The sequence below is a fragment of the Eucyclogobius newberryi genome, unplaced genomic scaffold (genome assembly GCF_026437365.1).
Source record: "Eucyclogobius newberryi isolate DKJ021-1_F unplaced genomic scaffold, fEucNew1.0.hap1 SCAF_5, whole genome shotgun sequence".
Lineage (NCBI taxonomy): Eukaryota > Metazoa > Chordata > Actinopteri > Gobiiformes > Gobiidae > Eucyclogobius > Eucyclogobius newberryi.
In genome coordinates, this window is record NW_027316167.1 from 3151463 (window position 1) to 3170836 (window position 19374).

General features: G+C 48.1%; 2 protein-coding genes across 2 annotated transcripts in view; both read right to left on the bottom strand.

Moving 5' to 3' along the window:
• The window catches only part of LOC140380629 (glutamine synthetase-like), a 170483-nt gene that overhangs the window by 80729 nt on the left and 70380 nt on the right, over window positions 1-19374 (bottom strand). The window lies entirely within an intron of this gene.
• On the bottom strand, window positions 6216-8256 carry LOC140381066 (guanylyl cyclase-activating protein 2-like). The gene is made up of 5 exons (XM_072465088.1): window positions 8186-8256; window positions 6948-7208; window positions 6732-6881; window positions 6454-6559; window positions 6216-6374 (listed from the first exon to the last, which is right to left on the bottom strand). The coding sequence occupies exons 2-5, from the start codon at window positions 7143-7145 to the stop codon at window positions 6247-6249; spliced, it is 582 nt and encodes a 193-aa protein (XP_072321189.1). The 5' UTR covers window positions 7146-7208; window positions 8186-8256; the 3' UTR covers window positions 6216-6246.

Genomic DNA, 19374 nt, shown 5'->3' on the forward strand with positions numbered 1-19374 from the left:
GTTTCTGTTTGGCTGGCCCACCAGGTCCATCTTTCATTTTTCAACTTTGGGTGATTTTTGAGGCACGGGGTTCGAAAGTTGGCATTTATTTTGGTGTAAAAATCTAATAAAATTGTATAAACTTGTCTTCGTCTCCGGTGTCCTTTAAAATATGTTGCAGCCTCTCTTCGGGGTCATAACATAGGGCTAACACCCTGGGACGAGTTCGTGAAAGAATAAAGTATTAGCATGTTCTGGCAATTTCCCCCTTGGAATAACATGGGAGGTTTCGGTCATTGTTGGCAAAGCCGTAACAATTATGACATGGGACTCTTTGACTTTTTTGATGGGGCCAAAATTGAGTTGTGTGTCAAATTTCGTAAAATTTTGCAAAACTAAACATTTAACCTCCATATAAAATCTGTAGAGGGCGCTGTGGCGCCAAATAAATTTATTTCACTTCAAGTAGGTTTAGGGCAAAGAGTTTAACAACTGATTCTAATTTGACGCAATTCAGACTTTATCTGTGCAAACGGCAGAAATGTTAAATTTGGGAGATTTCTGAAATTCTAGCTACAGTTTGCGGCTTCGCCGCACAGAGACCGTGAGAGGTATCAATGTAATTTGAACAACTTTTGATGTCCCACTCCTCAGTAGCATTTTCACCAAATTTCAGCTTTTTAGGGCCAACGCCGTGGGAGGAGTTCTTAAAAGTACGACTCAATTTATTTTTGTAAGGCCCAAAATCACAACAACAGTCGCCTCTGAGGGCCGAATCAACAATGTCTGTGGTGGCGATGGAGTCAGAATATTTTTTACTTCTCTTGTCACCATCTACCTCTGCGCCAAATGTCATGATTCTACTATCAGATTTTTTTTGGGTCATTTCCTATCTCTCAATGCATTTTTGGTACATTTGGGGGCGCTGACGCGCCAATTTTTTTAATTTTAGAGAAGGGAGATGGCCAGAATGTAGAGAGGCACGATTTTTAGAGGTGTGCAAATTTTTGTGACTTTTCATCAATGTTCACTGGGTGAAAAATAGGGGGGTTGGTCCCGAGAAGAAGAAGAAGAAGAAGAATAATATTCCGATGCGAAAACAATGTTTCCCATTTTTCAAATATCATAAACTATACATTTTCGGAAAGCGCTCGCGCTTTCCTACCTCATGGTGTGGGTCCCTGGTCACTGACGGGTACTTTCGTTAATTTTGAGTGGGCTCCGCCCACTTTGTGTTTTTGGCCCTGTATACAGTAATAATGTTCAATTTTTGCATTACATGCTTATATGCACGGAACATGCAAGAGATGGGGAACGTATTCGTGAGCTACTCAGGGCAAATGAGGGCTTTATATCCAATTTAAAGTGCTCGTTTAGTGCGCACTTTTGCACAGGCTTCGCGCGTTTACAACGGTAAAGTTCCATTTTCCTACTACTAAGTAGTATGCACGGGGCGTGCATGAGTGAAGGAGTGCGTTAATGAGTGTTTGGTGCGCACTTTGCACGGCCTTACGGAACTAACAGGCCTCTTGCCAGCTTGTGGTGCTCGGGCCTAATAAATAAAAATAGGCTTAAAATCTACACAAATTTACAGTGTAAATGAGGTGTGAAATGTCAGGATGTCATTGTACTTTTATGTCATTTGTATTTTTATGTCATTGTACTTTTACGTGATTGTACTTTTATGTCATTGTACTTTTATGTCATTGTACTTTTATGTCATTGTGCTTTTATGTCATTGTACTTTTATGTCATTGTACTTTTATGTCATTGTGCTTTTATGTCATTGTACTTTTATGTCATTGTACTTTTATGTCATTGTACTTTTATGTCATTGTACTTTTATGTCATTGTGCTTTTATGTCATTGTACTTTTACGTCATTGTACTTTTATGTCATTGTGCTTTTATGTCATTGTGCTTTTATGTCATTGTACTTTTATGTCATTGTACTTTTATGTCATTGTACTTTTATGTCATTGTACTTTTATGTCATTGTACTTTTATGTCATTGTACTTTTATGTCATTGTACTTTTACGTCATTGTACTTTTACGTCATTGTACTTTTATGTCATTGTACTTTTATGTCATTGTGCTTTTACGTCATTGTGCTTTTATGTCATTGTACTTTTATGTCATTGTTCTTTTATGTCATTGTATTTTTATGTCATTGTACTTTTATGTCATTGTACTTTTATGTCATTGTACTTTTATGTCATTGTACTTTTATGTCATTTTACTTTTATGTCATTGTACTTTTATGTCATTGTACTTTTATGTCATTGTACTTTTATGTCATTGTGCTTTTATGTCATTGTACTTTTATGTCATTGTACTTTTATGTCATTGTACTTTTATGTCATTGTACTTTTACGTCATTGTACTTTTATGTCATTGTGCTTTTATGTCATTGTGCTTTTATGTCATTGTACTTTTATGTCATTGTACTTTTATGTCATTGTACTTTTATGTCATTGTACTTTTATGTCATTGTACTTTTATGTCATTGTACTTTTATGTCATTTTACTTTTATGTCATTGTACTTTTATGTCATTGTACTTTTATGTCATTGTACTTTTATGTCATTGTGCTTTTATGTCATTGTACTTTTATGTCATTGTACTTTTATGTCATTGTACTTTTATGTCATTGTACTTTTATGTCATTGTACTTTTATGTCATTGTACTTTTATGTCATTGTACTTACCCTCACCCAGTGTGAGCTGTGGCCCGTGGAGGGCGCTGTGTGATGAGTCAGTGCTGCCTCCTGGTGGACACTGAAGGACAAGGATTATTGTGAGAGAACAGACGGACTAAGAATAATGTAACTTATACAACTCAAGTATGAGCTAAACATAGAGACATCATCATCATTCATCAGACTTATAGATGATTTTTCTTGGAAACTCAAAGATAAAGCAAAGACCACCCTGACATTAAAAAACAGTATTACTGAAAGTAAGTGAGTTTTAGCCGTGATTTGAACTTCTGTAAATTTATGCACAAAAACCCATCATAAAATACTGTTCAGATTGTGGTATTTTCATAAAACAACATGAAATAACACATGAAGGTGTCATGCACAAACACAAATCCGTGTGAGAGCAGAAACGCTTCTCAGTTTAGTCCCTTTTGTCTGTGATCTGATAAAAGAACGAAAGTCCTGGACAGTGGAATCAGACATTATGGGACATTATGCACATTTGAAAAGACCTTTTACAGGAACATTCTGCCTGGACTTAGTTCCCTACGTGTCATTTTTAGAGAAACTGGCTTCAGCTTTGGAGTGTGAATTTAAAAGTCACATTCTGTCAGACCAGACCTCCAACAGCAGCTTTACTCCATATTATATTTACAAAATCTCATCGAGGCTTTAGTTTAGAGTCTCAGCTTCGCAAAGACAAAGACTTTGGTTTATTCTCCAAAAACAGCTTCTGTTTGACCTGGAGATCATTTTATTCATTTAAATTTATTTTTGTAACGCCCAAAATCACAACAACAGTTGCCACAGTGAAAAATGAATCAACAATGTCTGTGGTGGCGATGGAGTCAGACAATGTCTGTGGTGGCGAGGGACGATGTCCCAGGGTCCTCTGTCCTTAGACTCTCCTTCTCGGCCAGGAAAAACTACAAAAAAACCTCTTTGGGAAAAAAGCGTAGAAACCTGGAGGAGTTCCAGTGAAGGAGAGATCCGACTCTCACAGACGGACAGACGGACACAAGGAGACTGGAGCTGGACCCACTCTTCAGGCAGAAGAGGGACCGACTGAGTCGAGCTGGACCCACTCTTCAGGCAGATGAGGGACCGTCCACACAGGGCAGGGACCACTTCACCAGGGGAGGGGCATCTGGGTCCACAGGTCCTCAGGAGTGAGAGAAAGAAAAGAAGGCGGTGAACAGTTTGCAAGTGGAATTAAAAAATAAATATTGTTTGATAGCATAAGTAGTCAGAAGAAGAAGAGGATGGTGCTCAAGCTGTCATACTTCCCCCAGCATAGTTACTCCTAGGGCAGCGTAGCTAAAGCTGTGGGTTTATGTTTCTGTTCCTAACTAGTCTGACCATAAGTAACTAGTCTGACCATAAGCGATTTCGAAGAGGAACGTTTTAAGCCTGGACTTAAATGAAGAGACTGTGTCAGCATATTTAACATGGGTCGGGAGCTGATTCCATAACACAGGAGCTTGGTAGCTAAACGCTCTACCTCCTACAGTACTTTTAGAGACTCTTGGCACCACCAGAAGGCTCTACCTCCTACTGTGCTTTTAGAGACTCTTGGCACCACCAGAAGGCCGGCATTCTGAGAGCGAAGAGCTCTGTTTGGATGATATGGTTCTATAGCATCTTTGAGGTAGGATGGGGCCATGTCATTTATGGCTTTGTAGGTCAAGAGTAGAATTTTGAATTTGATTCTAAACTCAACAGGAGCCAGTGAAGAGACTCCAGCACCGGTGTAATGTGCTCTCTTCTTTTTGTTCCTGTTAGTAATCTTGCTGCTGCATTTTGAACCAGTTGAAAGCTTTTTATGGAGCTTTTAGGACACGCTGTGAGCAGGAGGTACAGTCTAATCTAGTCGTTACAAATGCATGGATAAGTTTTTCAGCATCACTTTTAGGCAGGATTCTTCTGATTTTGGCTCTTGTTGCGCAAATGGAAATAGTCTGTTTTACAAGCTTGATTTATATGAGCTTTAAATGAGAGCTCCTGGTCAAATAAGACTCTGAGGTTTCTTACAGTAGAACTGGAGGCTACACTGACATTTTAGTCAGGCTTTTTTGGGAAGATCGGTCCTTATAATACGAGGTTAAAGGTTCTCTGTGTAACAAACAGTATTTTGACTTTATTACAAGAACAACACCGAGTCGAGCCGCTTTAATCAGTCCATCGCTGTCCTTCGCCCTCTGGGGCCACAGCCGCTTATTTTCCTGCTGTGATCGTTTCATGCTCGTCTTATTACACCAAACACACCCTGGACCCAGCGTCTTTGTTCATTCTTTTTTTTAGAGCGTCATATAACTTTACAGTTTCTCTTCACTTTACAGGAGCGAGTCGGCCTGGGCAGGAGAGAGTGTGGACCTTCGTTTACGCAAATAAGGCCTCAGAGACATTCGGATAAACCTGATCTTTCAAGCGTCTGTGATGTCACACACTCACTACTGCCATCTGGAAGACAAAAGCTGCATGCTCACTGTGCCAACAAAAAGTCTGAATTCTTTTTGCTCTTGAAAGCTTTGAGGGTGTGTCCGGTTCAGAGGGCGTGTCCGGTGCAGGGGGCGTGTCCGGTGTAGAGGGCGTGTCCGGTGCAGAGGGCTTGTGCATGAGAAAGAGCAGATATAAATGTCCACAAAAGTCAATTGCCGCTGTAGAGCTTCGAACTTCTGTCTTCAACTGTCGACCCTTTGATTTTTCACTTTTATCTGCTGTTTTTTTGACTCTCTAACAGCGAGCGGACGTCTGCATCACGTGACCACAGTGATGTCACGTGACTCGTGAGGCATATCGAGCGGTAGCTGCACTGTAACAAGTATATAATATATCAAACTTGCACAAAAGTAGAAAAGCGCACAAGTTCATTTAAATTGATAAAACGGAGACCAATTCCATTTGTAACAATCATTTATTAAATACTTGGTTCAGGTTTTGAAAGTCATAAAGTCCATTGAGATCATTAGTTGTAATTATTGCACCTCCCGATACAAATCCTTTGACTAGAAATACATTGACAAACAAAAGAAGAAGCTGAATACTACGCGGGACAAAGTATGTAAAGCCTCTTTGGACTTCTTTTGAGGGGTCACAAACCTTCCCCCGGACGGTAGAAGACAGTATTCAGCCCACAAGGGATGACGAGTGTCACACAGAGTGTATTTGTCAGCAAAAAAGGAGACGCCGTCCATTTGTTCCCTGAGATCTCGCCTCGTTTAGCCTCACAGTCTTATCTCATTTGTTTTTGTTTTGCAGAGACAATGCGCCGCCCCAGCACTGAAAGTTAAAAGACGTTCAATAAAACCTTTGTACAACAGTCTCATTATTGTGCTGTCCACGTTAAAAGTAATTTTATCAAAAAACACAAATGTCACCCAGCGTTGAAGACGATACTTTCGATTTTGAAAACAACCACCAGAATATACATCTAGCACAGAGGTTACACGAGAAAGGAGCAGTGTTTGCACAGTTAAGGCGCCACCTACTGGACATTATATTAGGACAGATGCTCTTACTGCCACAGGCGGACTCAAAGTGGAGACGCGTTTTCACTCTTCCACCGTTAAAAGTGCGCGCTTCGCCTTCTCTGCTCCATGACCCAAGACACGGGGTCCATGTCCAGCTTCAGCACGTTCAGCACCCACGGGTCCTCCTTGGCCCCATGCAAGAACTCTTTCAGGTTAATGCGACCTGTGGGAAAACAGAGAGATCAGGAGTCGAACCCGCAACCTCCCGGCTGAGCGGCAGGGTCCCTGGGTTTGGCCCTCACCGTCTCCGTCTGCGTCCACGGCCTGCAGAAGTCGGTCCACAGCCTCGTCCACGCTCATCTCCTCACTTTTCTCCGAGCGCGAGCCCTTCTTCACTCGGTACATGCTCTGCGCAGACACCAGGGGGCGCCAGGATCACACCACGCAACATTTAATTGTGTGGGGGGATTGCACATGTGAATCATCGACGGAACAAGACAAAATCAATATGCAGAACTACTTCTGGACCTTTCTCCAGACCTTTCTCCAGACCGTTCTCCATGATCCAGGAGTGACTCACCTCCATGATGGCCCGCAGCTCGTTGCGGTCCACGTGTCCATTCCCGTCGCGGTCATAGACTTTGAAGGACCAGCGCAGTCTGTGCTCCAAGTCGCCTCTGAACACCAGGTTCAGCGCCGCCACAAACTCTAAGAAGTCGATGGTGTTGTCCTGCAAAGAGATCAAAAAGACCTCAGGTTGGACACAGACGGAGACAAGCGGTTATATCTCGCTCACCCCGTTCTTGTCGAAGGCTCTGAACATGTTCTCCGCGTACTCCGAGGCTTCGCCCGTTGGTTCGACTCCGAAGAACTTCTTAAACTCGTGGAGAAAGAGAACTCCGCTTGGACACTCTGTCAGAAACTTCTTGTACATATCCTGGATCGCCGCCACATCAATCTTCCTGGGGCATTCCGTGCGATGCGTTTGACCCATCGGGACGTGGCAGTACCTCACACCTCCAGCAGGAGGCAGTGACCAGGAGCTTGAGCTGGAGCTCTAAAGTGTGAAACTGCACAAGCAAACAAACAGATATTAGACATGGATCGTCTTTGGAACATTAAAACCGTGATGGTGAATATGGGTCACGTTTGGTCTGAATGTGAAGTTTAAACTCATTTATCTCATTTCAAAGTCTTAGTTACGTTACACTTTATTGTCCCCGGAGGAAAATATGCCTCTGCATTTGACCCGTCCTTCAGTGTCTCTGCGTCAAACCTGTCCAGATCCAGATCTTGGTCTAGTCTTGGTCTGGATTTGAGCTGGAGGATGTTTCCTGGTGCATGTTTCGTGTTGATGGAGAAAACTCACTCAGACACAGAGAGAAAAGCGTGAAAGAGTTGAACCCAGAACCTTCTTGTTGTTTTAGGCTAAGGACCGCCCCTGTCTCTCTAATCTTTTTTAAATCTTTTTTTTTTTTTGCAGGGTCCCACTGGGGTTCTTGTGAAACCTTTTGGTCTGATGTCGAGTTCCAAACGTCTCAATTGGGAAAAAAAGTGTGATTTTCTTTTTTCCTGTTCCTGTATGTTTTGTACCTTCATAGACATGGACTTTGCTGAATGTCGGATTAAACAACAAATACATGAATTCCACGAGGCAGCACAAATATCGTCAAGCACTTCATGACTGTCTTACTCTTTGAATGTTTGACTTGAGTGACGAGGCTGTAGAAGGAAAAGGACGCAGCTCATCGTTGACCGTTTGAAACCATTTGATCACAATTCACTGCAAATAAATGCGAGTCCGTTTTGACGCATTCGTGCTTCGTGGGATAAAAATCACGCCTCTTTTATAAACTCCAACGGACAAAAGACAAACTTCCGCAAGCCTTGTCTTTGCACGCCTCACTCTCGCTCATTAGAGTTCATCAGTTATTTGTCAAAGTACAAGGAATTCATCCAGAAACGATGCAAAACGGATTAAATGGAAAGTTTACAAGAGCCAAGAACAAGGAGAACGTTCAGAAACAAACTGACCAAAACAGAAGCTCAACGTTCCCGCCGGAGACGAGACGACTTGAGTTCAGAAGCGTGACTCGACTGCACAAGGTCTTTCTGCTCGGTCCTGGTCCCACGCCGGGCTCGGTCCTGGTCCCACCCCGGGCTCGGTCCTGGTCCCACGCCGGGCTCGGTCCTGGTCCCACCCCGGGCTTGGTCCTGGTCGCCGGGATTGGTCCTGGTCGCCGGGATTGGTCCTGGACTTGTTCCGAAGTCTTTTATAACCAGGAGACCTCTCGGGATTAGACCAGAATTAAAACAGGATTAAGAAGGGGTTTCCTCTCAGCGCCCCAGGTTTGAGTTCACCCACTTTACACTTTAGATATTTACATCTGTTTTAATTCATTTAAGGTTCGTGTCCATGTAATTACTTTTCCAACAAAGTGCAAAAGTCAAAGTACAAATGTCAAAGTACTGTAAAGATGTACTTTACTCTGTTTGAGAGGAGTGACCAAGACCATTAGCCAGAGTCCGAGTCGAGTCCGCCACCAGGGGACGCCATTAAACGCTCTGCTTGTGCTCAGTGAAGAAGCCGTGAGGTGCATTCTTAGTCCCAGTCTTAGTCCCAGTCTTAGTCCCAGTCTTAGTCCCAGTCTTAGTCCCAGTCTTAGTCCCAGTCCCAGTCTTAGTCCCAGTCTTAGTCCCAGTCTTAGTCCCAGTCTTAGTCCCAGTCTTAGTCCCAGTCTTAGTCCCAGTCTTAGTCCCAGTCCCAGTCTTAGTCCCAGTCTTAGTCCCAGTCTTAGTCCCAGTCTTAGTCCCAGTCTTAGTCCCAGTCTTAGTCCCAGTCTTAGCTCGGCAGAGGAACAGCTCAGTTTAGACTCACATACGAGTCTGAGGTTCACAGACACAGACAGAACATTTGTTGGGTTTTGACCATTCAATTTTCAAAGCTGAAGCTAATGTGACAAAAAAAAGAAGCCTTATTTGAACTGGTGCTGAACACTTGAAACGTGCAAATGGCTCGTTCCGTGCGATAATCAAAACTACTACCAGATTTCACATTTGGTCTAAAGACGTTGAGGCTTTGACCGACTCACACGTTTCCTCGTTGTTCTTCTAAACCTGGACTTGTTGAATCTCTTGAGGACCACACGGAGCTTCAGGACTGACCTCTTGAGGACCACACGGAGCTTCAGGACTGACCTCTTGAGGACCACACGGAGCTTCAGGACTGACCTCTTGAGGACCACACGTAGCTTCATGACTGACCTCTTGAGGACCACACGGAACTTCAGGACTAACCTCTTGAGGACCACACGGAGCTTCAGGACTGACCTCTTGAGGACCACACGGAGCTTCAGGACTGACCTCTTGAGGACCACACGGAGCTTCAGGACTGACCTCTTGAGGACCACACGGAGCTTCAGGACTGACCTCTTGAGGACCATACGTAGCTTCATGACTGACCTCTTGAGGACCACACGGAGCTTCAGGACTAACCTCTTGAGGACCACACGGAGCTTCAGGACTGACCTCTTGAGGACCACACGGAGCTTCAGGACTGACCTCTTGAGGACCACACGGAGCTTCAGGACTGACCTCTTGAGGACCACACGGAGCTTCAGGACTGACCTCTTGAGGACCACACGGAGCTTCAGGACTGACCTCTTGAGGACCACACGGAGCTTCAGGACTGACCTCTTGAGGACCACACGGAGCTTCAGGACTGACCTCTTGAGGACCACACGGAGCTTCAGGACTGACCTCTTGAGGACCACACGGAGCTTCAGGACTGACCTCTTGAGGACCACACGGAGCTTCAGGACTGACCTCTTGAGGACCACACGTAGCTTCATGACTGACCTCTTGAGGACCACACGGAGCTTCAGGACTAACCTCTTGAGGACCACACGGAGCTTCAGGACTGACCTCTTGAGGACCACACGGAGCTTCAGGACTGACCTCTTGAGGACCACACGGAGCTTCAGGACTGACCTCTTGAGGACCACACGGAGCTTCAGGACTGACCTCTTGAGGACCACACGGAGCTTCAGGACTGACCTCTTGAGGACCACACGTAGCTTCAGGACTGACCTCTTGAGGACCACACGGAGCTTCAGGACTGACCTCTTGAGGACCACACGTAGCTTCAGGACTGACCTCTTGAGGACCACACGGAGCTTCAGGACGGACCTCTTGAGGACCACACGGAGCTTCAGGACTGACCTCTTGAGGACCACACGGAGCTTCAGGACTGACCTCTTGAGGACCACACGGAGCTTCAGGACTGACCTCTTGAGGACCACACGGAGCTTCAGGACTGACCTCTTGAGGACCACACGTAGCTTCAGGACTGACCTCTTGAGGACCACACGGAGCTTCAGGACTGACCTCTTGAGGACCACACGGAGCTTCAGGACTGACCTCTTGAGGACCACACGGAGCTTCAGGACTGACCTCTTGAGGACCACACGGAGCTTCAGGACTGACCTCTTGAGGACCACACGTAGCTTCAGGACTGACCTCTTGAGGACCACACGGAGCTTCAGGACTGACCTCTTGAGGACCACACGTAGCTTCAGGACTGACCTCTTGAGGACCACACGGAGCTTCAGGACTGACCTCTTGAGGACCACACAGAGCTTCAGGACTGACCTCTTGAGGACCACACGTAGCTTCAGGACTGACCTCTTGAGGACCACACGGAGCTTCAGGACTGACCTCTTGAGGACCACACGTAGCTTCAGGACTGACCTCTTGAGGACCACACGTAGCTTCAGGACTGACCTCTTGAGGACCACACGGAGCTTCAGGACTGACCTCTTGAGGACCACACGTAGCTTCAGGACTGACCTCTTGAGGACCACACGTAGCTTCAGGACTGACCTCTTGAGGACCACACGTAGCTTCAGGACTGACCTCTTGAGGACCACACGTAGCTTCAGGACTGACCTCTTGAGGACCACACGTAGCTTCAGGACTGACCTCTTGAGGACCACACGGAGCTTCAGGACTGACCTCTTGAGGACCACACGGAGCTTCAGGACTAACCTCTTGAGGACCACACGGAGCTTCAGGACTAACCTCTTGAGGACCACACGGAGCTTCAGGACTGACCTCTTGAGGACCACACGGAGCTTCAGGACTGACCTCTTGAGGACCACACGGAGCTTCAGGACTAACCTCTTGAGGACCACACGGAGCTTCAGGACTAACCTCTTGAGGACCACACGGAGCTTCAGGACAGACCGTCTGAACATCACACTCAAGGATCCCACGAGTCCCAGAAGGTGTTTGTAAAGCGCGGCGTCGGCAGCTTTTCCCACAGAATACTCGACTCGGTGCGTTCTCAGGAGGATCGTCGCGCAATCGGATTAAAGCCACTGATCCTGATGAACAGACCGTTGTGATGACCCCATCGTCTCCTGCGATGGACACTCCTGGACGAATGAAGGATTACGCCCACTTGTTTCCAACAACTCTGGGCAAAAAACCTCGGATCTGGTTTGGCGATTTGAAAATGCTGCCGGGAAATGATCAAACAACAAAAAAACGTCTTTGGTTCGATCTTTGGCGCAGAAAGAACAATATGATCCCGAAGAGCAGCGCCTCCTACAGGTTAAAGCTCCTCCTACAGGTTAAAGCTCCTCCTACAGGTTAAAGCTCCTCCTACAGGTTAAAGCTCCTCCTACAGGTTAAAGCTCCTCCTACAGGTTAAAGCGCCTCCTACAGGTTAAAGCGCCTCCTACAGGTTAAAGCGCCTCCTACAGGTTAAAGCTCCTCCTACAGGTTAAAGCTCCTCCTACAGGTTAAAGCGCCTCCTACAGGTTAAAGCTCCTCCTACAGGTTAAAGCGCCTCCTACAGGTTAAAGCGCCTCCTACAGGTTAAAGCTCCTCCTACAGGTTAAAGCGCCTCCTACAGGTTAAAGCTCCTCCTACAGGTTAAAGCGCCTCCTACAGGTTAAAGCGCCTCCTACAGGTTAAAGCACCTCCTACAGGTTAAAGCTCCTCCTACAGGTTAAAGCTCCTCCTACAGGTTAAAGCTCCTCCTACAGGTTAAAGCGCCTCCTACAGGTTAAAGCTCCTCCTACAGGTTAAAGCGCCTCCTACAGGTTAAAGCTCCTCCTACAGGTTAAAGCGCCTCCTACAGGTTAAAGCTCCTCCTACAGGTTAAAGCTCCTCCTACAGGTTAAAGCTCCTCCTACAGGTTAAAGCGCCTCCTACAGGTTAAAGCGCCTCCTACAGGTTAAAGCTCCTCCTACAGGTTAAAGCGCCTCCTACAGGTTAAAGCGCCTCCTACAGGTTAAAGCTCCTCCTACAGGTTAAAGCTCCTCCTACAGGTTAAAGCGCCTCCTACAGGTTAAAGCTCCTCCTACAGGTTAAAGCTCCTCCTACAGGTTAAAGCTCCTCCTACAGGTTAAAGCGCCTCCTACAGGTTAAAGCTCCTCCTACAGGTTAAAGCGCCTCCTACAGGTTAAAGCTCCTCCTACAGGTTAAAGCGCCTCCTACAGGTTAAAGCTCCTCCTACAGGTTAAAGCTCCTCCTACAGGTTAAAGCTCCTCCTACAGGTTAAAGCGCCTCCTACAGGTTAAAGCGCCTCCTACAGGTTAAAGCGCCTCCTACAGGTTAAAGCGCCTCCTACAGGTTAAAGCTCCTCCTACAGGTTAAAGCTCCTCCTACAGGTTAAAGCTCCTCCTACAGGTTAAAGCGCCTCCTACAGGTTAAAGCGCCTCCTGCAGGTTAAAGCGCCTCCTACAGGTTAAAGCTCCTCCTGCAGGTTAAAGCTCCTCCTGCAGGTTAAAGCGCCTCCTACAGGTTAAAGCGCCTCCTACAGGTTAAAGCGCCTCCTACAGGTTAAAGCTCCTCCTACAGGTTAAAGCTCCTCCTACAGGTTAAAGCGCCTCCTACAGGTTAAAGCTCCTCCTACAGGTTAAAGCGCCTCCTACAGGTTAAAGCTCCTCCTACAGGTTAAAGCTCCTCCTACAGGTTAAAGCTCCTCCTACAGGTTAAAGCGCCTCCTACAGGTTAAAGCTCCTCCTACAGGTTAAAGCTCCTCCTACAGGTTAAAGCTCCTCCTACAGGTTAAAGCGCCTCCTACAGGTTAAAGCTCCTCCTACAGGTTAAAGCTCCTCCTACAGGTTAAAGCGCCTCCTACAGGTTAAAGCGCCTCCTACAGGTTAAAGCTCCTCCTACAGGTTAAAGCGCCTCCTACAGGTTAAAGCTCCTCCTACAGGTTAAAGCGCCTCCTACAGGTTAAAGCACCTCCTACAGGTTAAAGCTCCTCCTACAGGTTAAAGCTCCTCCTACAGGTTAAAGCTCCTCCTACAGGTTAAAGCGCCTCCTACAGGTTAAAGCGCCTCCTACAGGTTAAAGCGCCTCCTACAGGTTAAAGCTCCTCCTACAGGTTAAAGCGCCTCCTACAGGTTAAAGCTCCTCCTACAGGTTAAAGCTCCTCCTACAGGTTAAAGCGCCTCCTACAGGTTAAAGCTCCTCCTACAGGTTAAAGCGCCTCCTACAGGTTAAAGCTCCTCCTACAGGTTAAAGCACCTCCTACAGGTTAAAGCGCCTCCTACAGGTTAAAGCTCCTCCTACAGGTTAAAGCGCCTCCTACAGGTTAAAGCTCCTCCTACAGGTTAAAGCGCCTCCTACAGGTTAAAGCTCCTCCTACAGGTTAAAGCTCCTCCTACAGGTTAAAGCTCCTCCTACAGGTTAAAGCGCCTCCTACAGGTTAAAGCTCCTCCTACAGGTTAAAGCTCCTCCTACAGGTTAAAGCGCCTCCTACAGGTTAAAGCTCCTCCTACAGGTTAAAGCGCCTCCTACAGGTTAAAGCTCCTCCTACAGGTTAAAGCTCCTCCTACAGGTTAAAGCTCCTCCTACAGGTTAAAGCTCCTCCTACAGGTTAAAGCGCCTCCTACAGGATAAAGCTCCTCCTACAGGTTAAAGCGCCTCCTACAGGTTAAAGCTCCTCCTACAGGTTAAAGCTCCTCCTACAGGTTAAAGCGCCTCCTACAGGTTAAAGCTCCTCCTACAGGTTAAAGCGCCTCCTACAGGTTAAAGCTCCTCCTACAGGTTAAAGCTCCTCCTACAGGTTAAAGCTCCTCCTACAGGATAAAGCTCCTCCTACAGGTTAAAGCTCCTCCTACAGGTTAAAGCTCCTCCTACAGGTTAAAGCTCCTCCTACAGGTTAAAGCTCCTCCTACAGGTTAAAGCTCCTCCTACAGGTTAAAGCTCCTCCTACAGGTTAAAGCGCCTCCTACAGGTTAAAGCTCCTCCTACAGGTTAAAGCTCCTCCTACAGGTTAAAGCTCCTCCTACAGGTTAAAGCGCCTCCTACAGGTTAAAGCGCCTCCTACAGGTTAAAGCTCCTCCTACAGGTTAAAGCGCCTCCTACAGGTTAAAGCTCCTCCTACAGGTTAAAGCGCCTCCTACAGGTTAAAGCACCTCCTACAGGTTAAAGCTCCTCCTACAGGTTAAAGCTCCTCCTACAGGTTAAAGCTCCTCCTACAGGTTAAAGCTCCTCCTACAGGTTAAAGCGCCTCCTACAGGATAAAGCTCCTCCTACAGGTTAAAGCGCCTCCTACAGGTTAAAGCTCCTCCTACAGGTTAAAGCTCCTCCTACAGGTTAAAGCTCCTCCTACAGGTTAAAGCGCCTCCTACAGGTTAAAGCTCCTCCTACAGGTTAAAGCTCCTCCTACAGGTTAAAGCTCCTCCTACAGGTTAAAGCGCCTCCTACAGGTTAAAGCTCCTCCTACAGGTTAAAGCTCCTCCTACAGGTTAAAGCTCCTCCTACAGGTTAAAGCGCCTCCTACAGGTTAAAGCGCCTCCTACAGGTTAAAGCTCCTCCTACAGGTTAAAGCGCCTCCTACAGGTTAAAGCTCCTCCTACAGGTTAAAGCGCCTCCTACAGGTTAAAGCACCTCCTACAGGTTAAAGCTCCTCCTACAGGTTAAAGCTCCTCCTACAGGTTAAAGCTCCTCCTACAGGTTAAAGCGCCTCCTACAGGTTAAAGCGCCTCCTACAGGTTAAAGCGCCTCCTACAGGTTAAAGCTCCTCCTACAGGTTAAAGCGCCTCCTACAGGTTAAAGCGCCTCCTACAGGTTAAAGCTCCTCCTACAGGTTAAAGCTCCTCCTACAGGTTAAAGCGCCTCCTACAGGTTAAAGCACCTCCTACAGGTTAAAGCTCCTCCTACAGGTTAAAGCGCCTCCTACAGGTTAAAGCTCCTCCTACAGGTTAAAGCTCCTCCTACAGGTTAAAGCGCCTCCTACAGGTTAAAGCTCCTCCTACAGGTTAAAGCTCCTCCTACAGGTTAAAGCTCCTCCTACAGGTTAAAGCGCCTCCTACAGGATAAAGCTCCTCCTACAGGTTAAAGCTCCTCCTACAGGTTAAAGCTCCTCCTACAGGTTAAAGCTCCTCCTACAGGTTAAAGCGCCTCCTACAGGTTAAAGCTCCTCCTACAGGTTAAAGCGCCTCCTACAGGTTAAAGCTCCTCCTACAGGTTAAAGCACCTCCTACAGGTTAAAGCACCTCCTACAGGTTAAAGCGCCTCCTACAGGTTAAAGCTCCTCCTACAGGTTAAAGCTCCTCCTACAGGTTAAAGCTCCTCCTACAGGTTAAAGCGCCTCCTACAGGATAAAGCTCCTCCTACAGGTTAAAGCGCCTCCTACAGGTTAAAGCTCCTCCTACAGGTTAAAGCGCCTCCTACAGGTTAAAGCGCCTCCTACAGGTTAAAGCTCCTCCTACAGGTTAAAGCGCCTCCTACAGGTTAAAGCTCCTCCTACAGGTTAAAGCTCCTCCTACAGGTTAAAGCGCCTCCTACAGGTTAAAGCTCCTCCTACAGGTTAAAGCTCCTCCTACAGGTTAAAGCTCCTCCTACAGGTTAAAGCGCCTCCTACAGGTTAAAGCGCCTCCTACAGGTTAAAGCTCCTCCTACAGGTTAAAGCGCCTCCTACAGGTTAAAGCGCCTCCTACAGGTTAAAGCAAGGTGAGAACCGGGCAGCAGGACGGGACGGGTCGAGGTGAGGACCGGGCAGCAGGACGGGACGGGTCGAGGTGAGGACCGGGCAGCAGGACGGGCCAGGTCGAGGTGAGGACCGGGCAGCAGGACGGGCCGGGTCGAGGTGAGGACCGGGCAGCAGGACGGGACGGGTCGAGGTGAGGACCGGGCAGCAGGACGGGCCGGGTCGAGGTGAGGACTGGGCAGCAGGACGGGACGGGTCGAGGTGAGGACCGGGCAGCAGGACGGGACGGGTCGAGGTGAGGACCGGGCAGCAGGACGGGCCGGGTCGAGGTGAGGACCGGGCAGCAGGACGGGACGGGTCGAGGTGAGGACCGGGCAGCAGGACGGGACGGGTCGAGGTGAGGACCGGGCAGCAGGACGGGACGGGTCGAGGTGAGGACCGGGCAGCAGGACGGGACGGGTCGAGGTGAGGACCGGGCAGCAGGACGGGCCGGGTCGAGGTGAGGACCGGGCAGCAGGACGGGCCGGGTCGAGGTGAGGACCGGGCAGCAGGACGGGACGGGTCGAGGTGAGGACCGGGCAGCAGGACGGGACGGGTCGAGGTGAGGACCGGGCAGCAGGACGGGACGGGTCGAGGTGAGGACCGGGCAGCAGGACGGGACGGGTCGAGGTGAGGACCGGGCAGCAGGACGGGACGGGTCGAGGTGAGAACCGGGCAGCAGGACGGGACGGGTCGAGGTGAGGACCGGGCAGCAGGACGGGACGGGTCGAGGTGAGGACCGGGCAGCAGGACGGGACGGGTCGAGGTGGTCGAGGTGAGGACCAGCAAAAAGGAGCGGATCAGGAACCTGTCAGGTTCGGCCGGTTCTACAGGAGAATTTAGTTTGAGCTGAAACAAGTGCATTGTCCTGGTGCAGAGAAGGTTCGCACTGTTCGGTTCTAAAAAGTCAATTAGCGCTCTGCTCCAGTTAGCGTCGAGCTAATAAGAGCCGACATTTAATCTACTCTGAGCTGAACCTCTCAAAGCTGCAGCCGCTCAATAATCTGATCACGACCGTCCCGCTGTTACACCGGCCATCCAAACCCGGACTAAACCAGGTCTAAACCAGGACTAAACCAGGACTAAACCAGGTCTAAACCAGGACTAAACCCGGACTAAACCAGGACTAAACCAGGTCCAAACCCGGACTAAACCCGGACTAAACCAGGTCTAAACCAGGTCTAAACCAGGACTAAACCAGGTCTAAACCAGGACTAAACCAGGTCTAAACCAGGTCCAAACCCGGACTAAACCAGGTCTAAACCAGGACTAAACCCGGACTAAACCAGGTCTAAACCAGGACTAAACCCGGACTAAACCAGGTCTAAACCAGGTCCAAACCCGGACTAAACCCGGTCTAAACCAGGTCCAAACCCGGACTAAACCAGGTCTAAACCAGGTCCAAACCCGGACTAAACCAGGACTAAACCAGGTCCAAACCCGGACTAAACCAGGTCTAAACCAGGACTAAACCCGGACTAAACCAGGTCTAAACCAGGACTAAACCCGGACTAAACCAGGTCTAAACCAGGTCCAAACCCGGACTAAACCAGGTCTAAACCAGGACTAAACCCGGACTAAACCAGGTCTAAACCAGGTCCAAACCCGGACTAAACCCGGTCTAAACCAGGTCCAAACCCGGACTAAACCAGGTCTAAACCAGGTCCAAACCCGGACTAAACCAGGACTAAACAAGTCCAAACCCGGACTAAACCAGGTCTAAACCAGGACTAAACCCGGACTAAACCAGGTCTAAACCAGGACTAAACCCGGACTAAACCAGGTCTAAACCAGGTCCAAACCCGGACTAAACCCGGTCTAAACCAGGTCCAAACCCGGACTAAACCAGGTCTAAACCAGGTCCAAACCCGGACTAAACCAGGACTAAACCAGGTCCAAACCCGGACTAAACCAGGTCTAAACCAGGACTAAACCCGGACTAAACCAGGTCTAAACCAGGTCCAAACCCGGACTAAACCCGGTCTAAACCAGGTCCAAACCCGGACTAAACCAGGTCTAAACCAGGTCCAAACCCGGACTAAACCAGGACTAAACCAGGTCCAAACCCGGACTAAACCAGGTCTAAACCAGGATTAAACTAGGTCCAAACCCGGACTAAACCAGGTCCAAACCAGGTCCAAACCCGGACTAAACCAGGACTAAACCAGGTCCAAACCCGGACTAAACCAGGACTAAACCAGGTCCAAACCCGGACTAAACCAGGTCTAAACCAGGTCCAAACCCGGACTAAACCAGGACTAAACCAGGTCCAAACCCGGACTAAACCAGGTCTAAACCAGGATTAAACTAGGTCCAAACCAGGTCCAAACCCGGACTAAACCAGGTCTAAACCAGGTCCAAACCCGGACTAAACCAGGACTAAACCAGGTCCAAACCCGGACTAAACCAGGTCTAAACCAGGATTAAACTAGGTCCAAACCCGGACTAAACCAGGTCTAAACCAGGACTAAACCCGGACTAAACCAGGTCTAAACCAGGTCCAAACCCGGACTAAACCAGGTCTAAACCAGGTCCAAACCCGGACTAAACCAGGTCTAAACCAGGTCCAAACCCGGACTAAACCAGGTCTAAACCAGGTCCAAACCCGGACTAAACCAGGACTAAACCAGGTCCAAACCCGGACTAAACCAGGTCTAAACCAGGATTAAACTAGGTCCAAACCAGGTCCAAACCCAGACTAAACCAGGTCTAAACCAGGTCCAAACCCGGACTAAACCAGGACTAAACCAGGTCCAAACCCGGACTAAACCAGGTCTAAACCAGGATTAAACTAGGTCCAAACCCGGACTAAACCAGGTCTAAACCAGGACTAAACCCGGACTAAACCAGGTCTAAACCAGGTCCAAACCCGGACTAAACCAGGTCTAAACCAGGTCCAAACCCGGACTAAACCAGGTCTAAACCAGGTCCAAACCCGGACTAAACCAGGTCTAAACCAGGTCCAAACCCGGACTAAACCAGGTCTAAACCAGGTCCAAACCCGGACTAAACCAGGACTAAACCAGGTCCAAACCCGGACTAAACCAGGTCTAAACCAGGATTAAACTAGGTCCAAACCAGGTCCAAACCCAGACTAAACCAGGTCTAAACCAGGTCCAAACCCGGACTAAACCAGGTCTAAACCAGGTCCAAACCCGGACTAAACCAGGTCTAAACCAGGACTAAACCAGGACTAAACCAGGTCTAAACCAGGACTAAACCAGGACTAAAC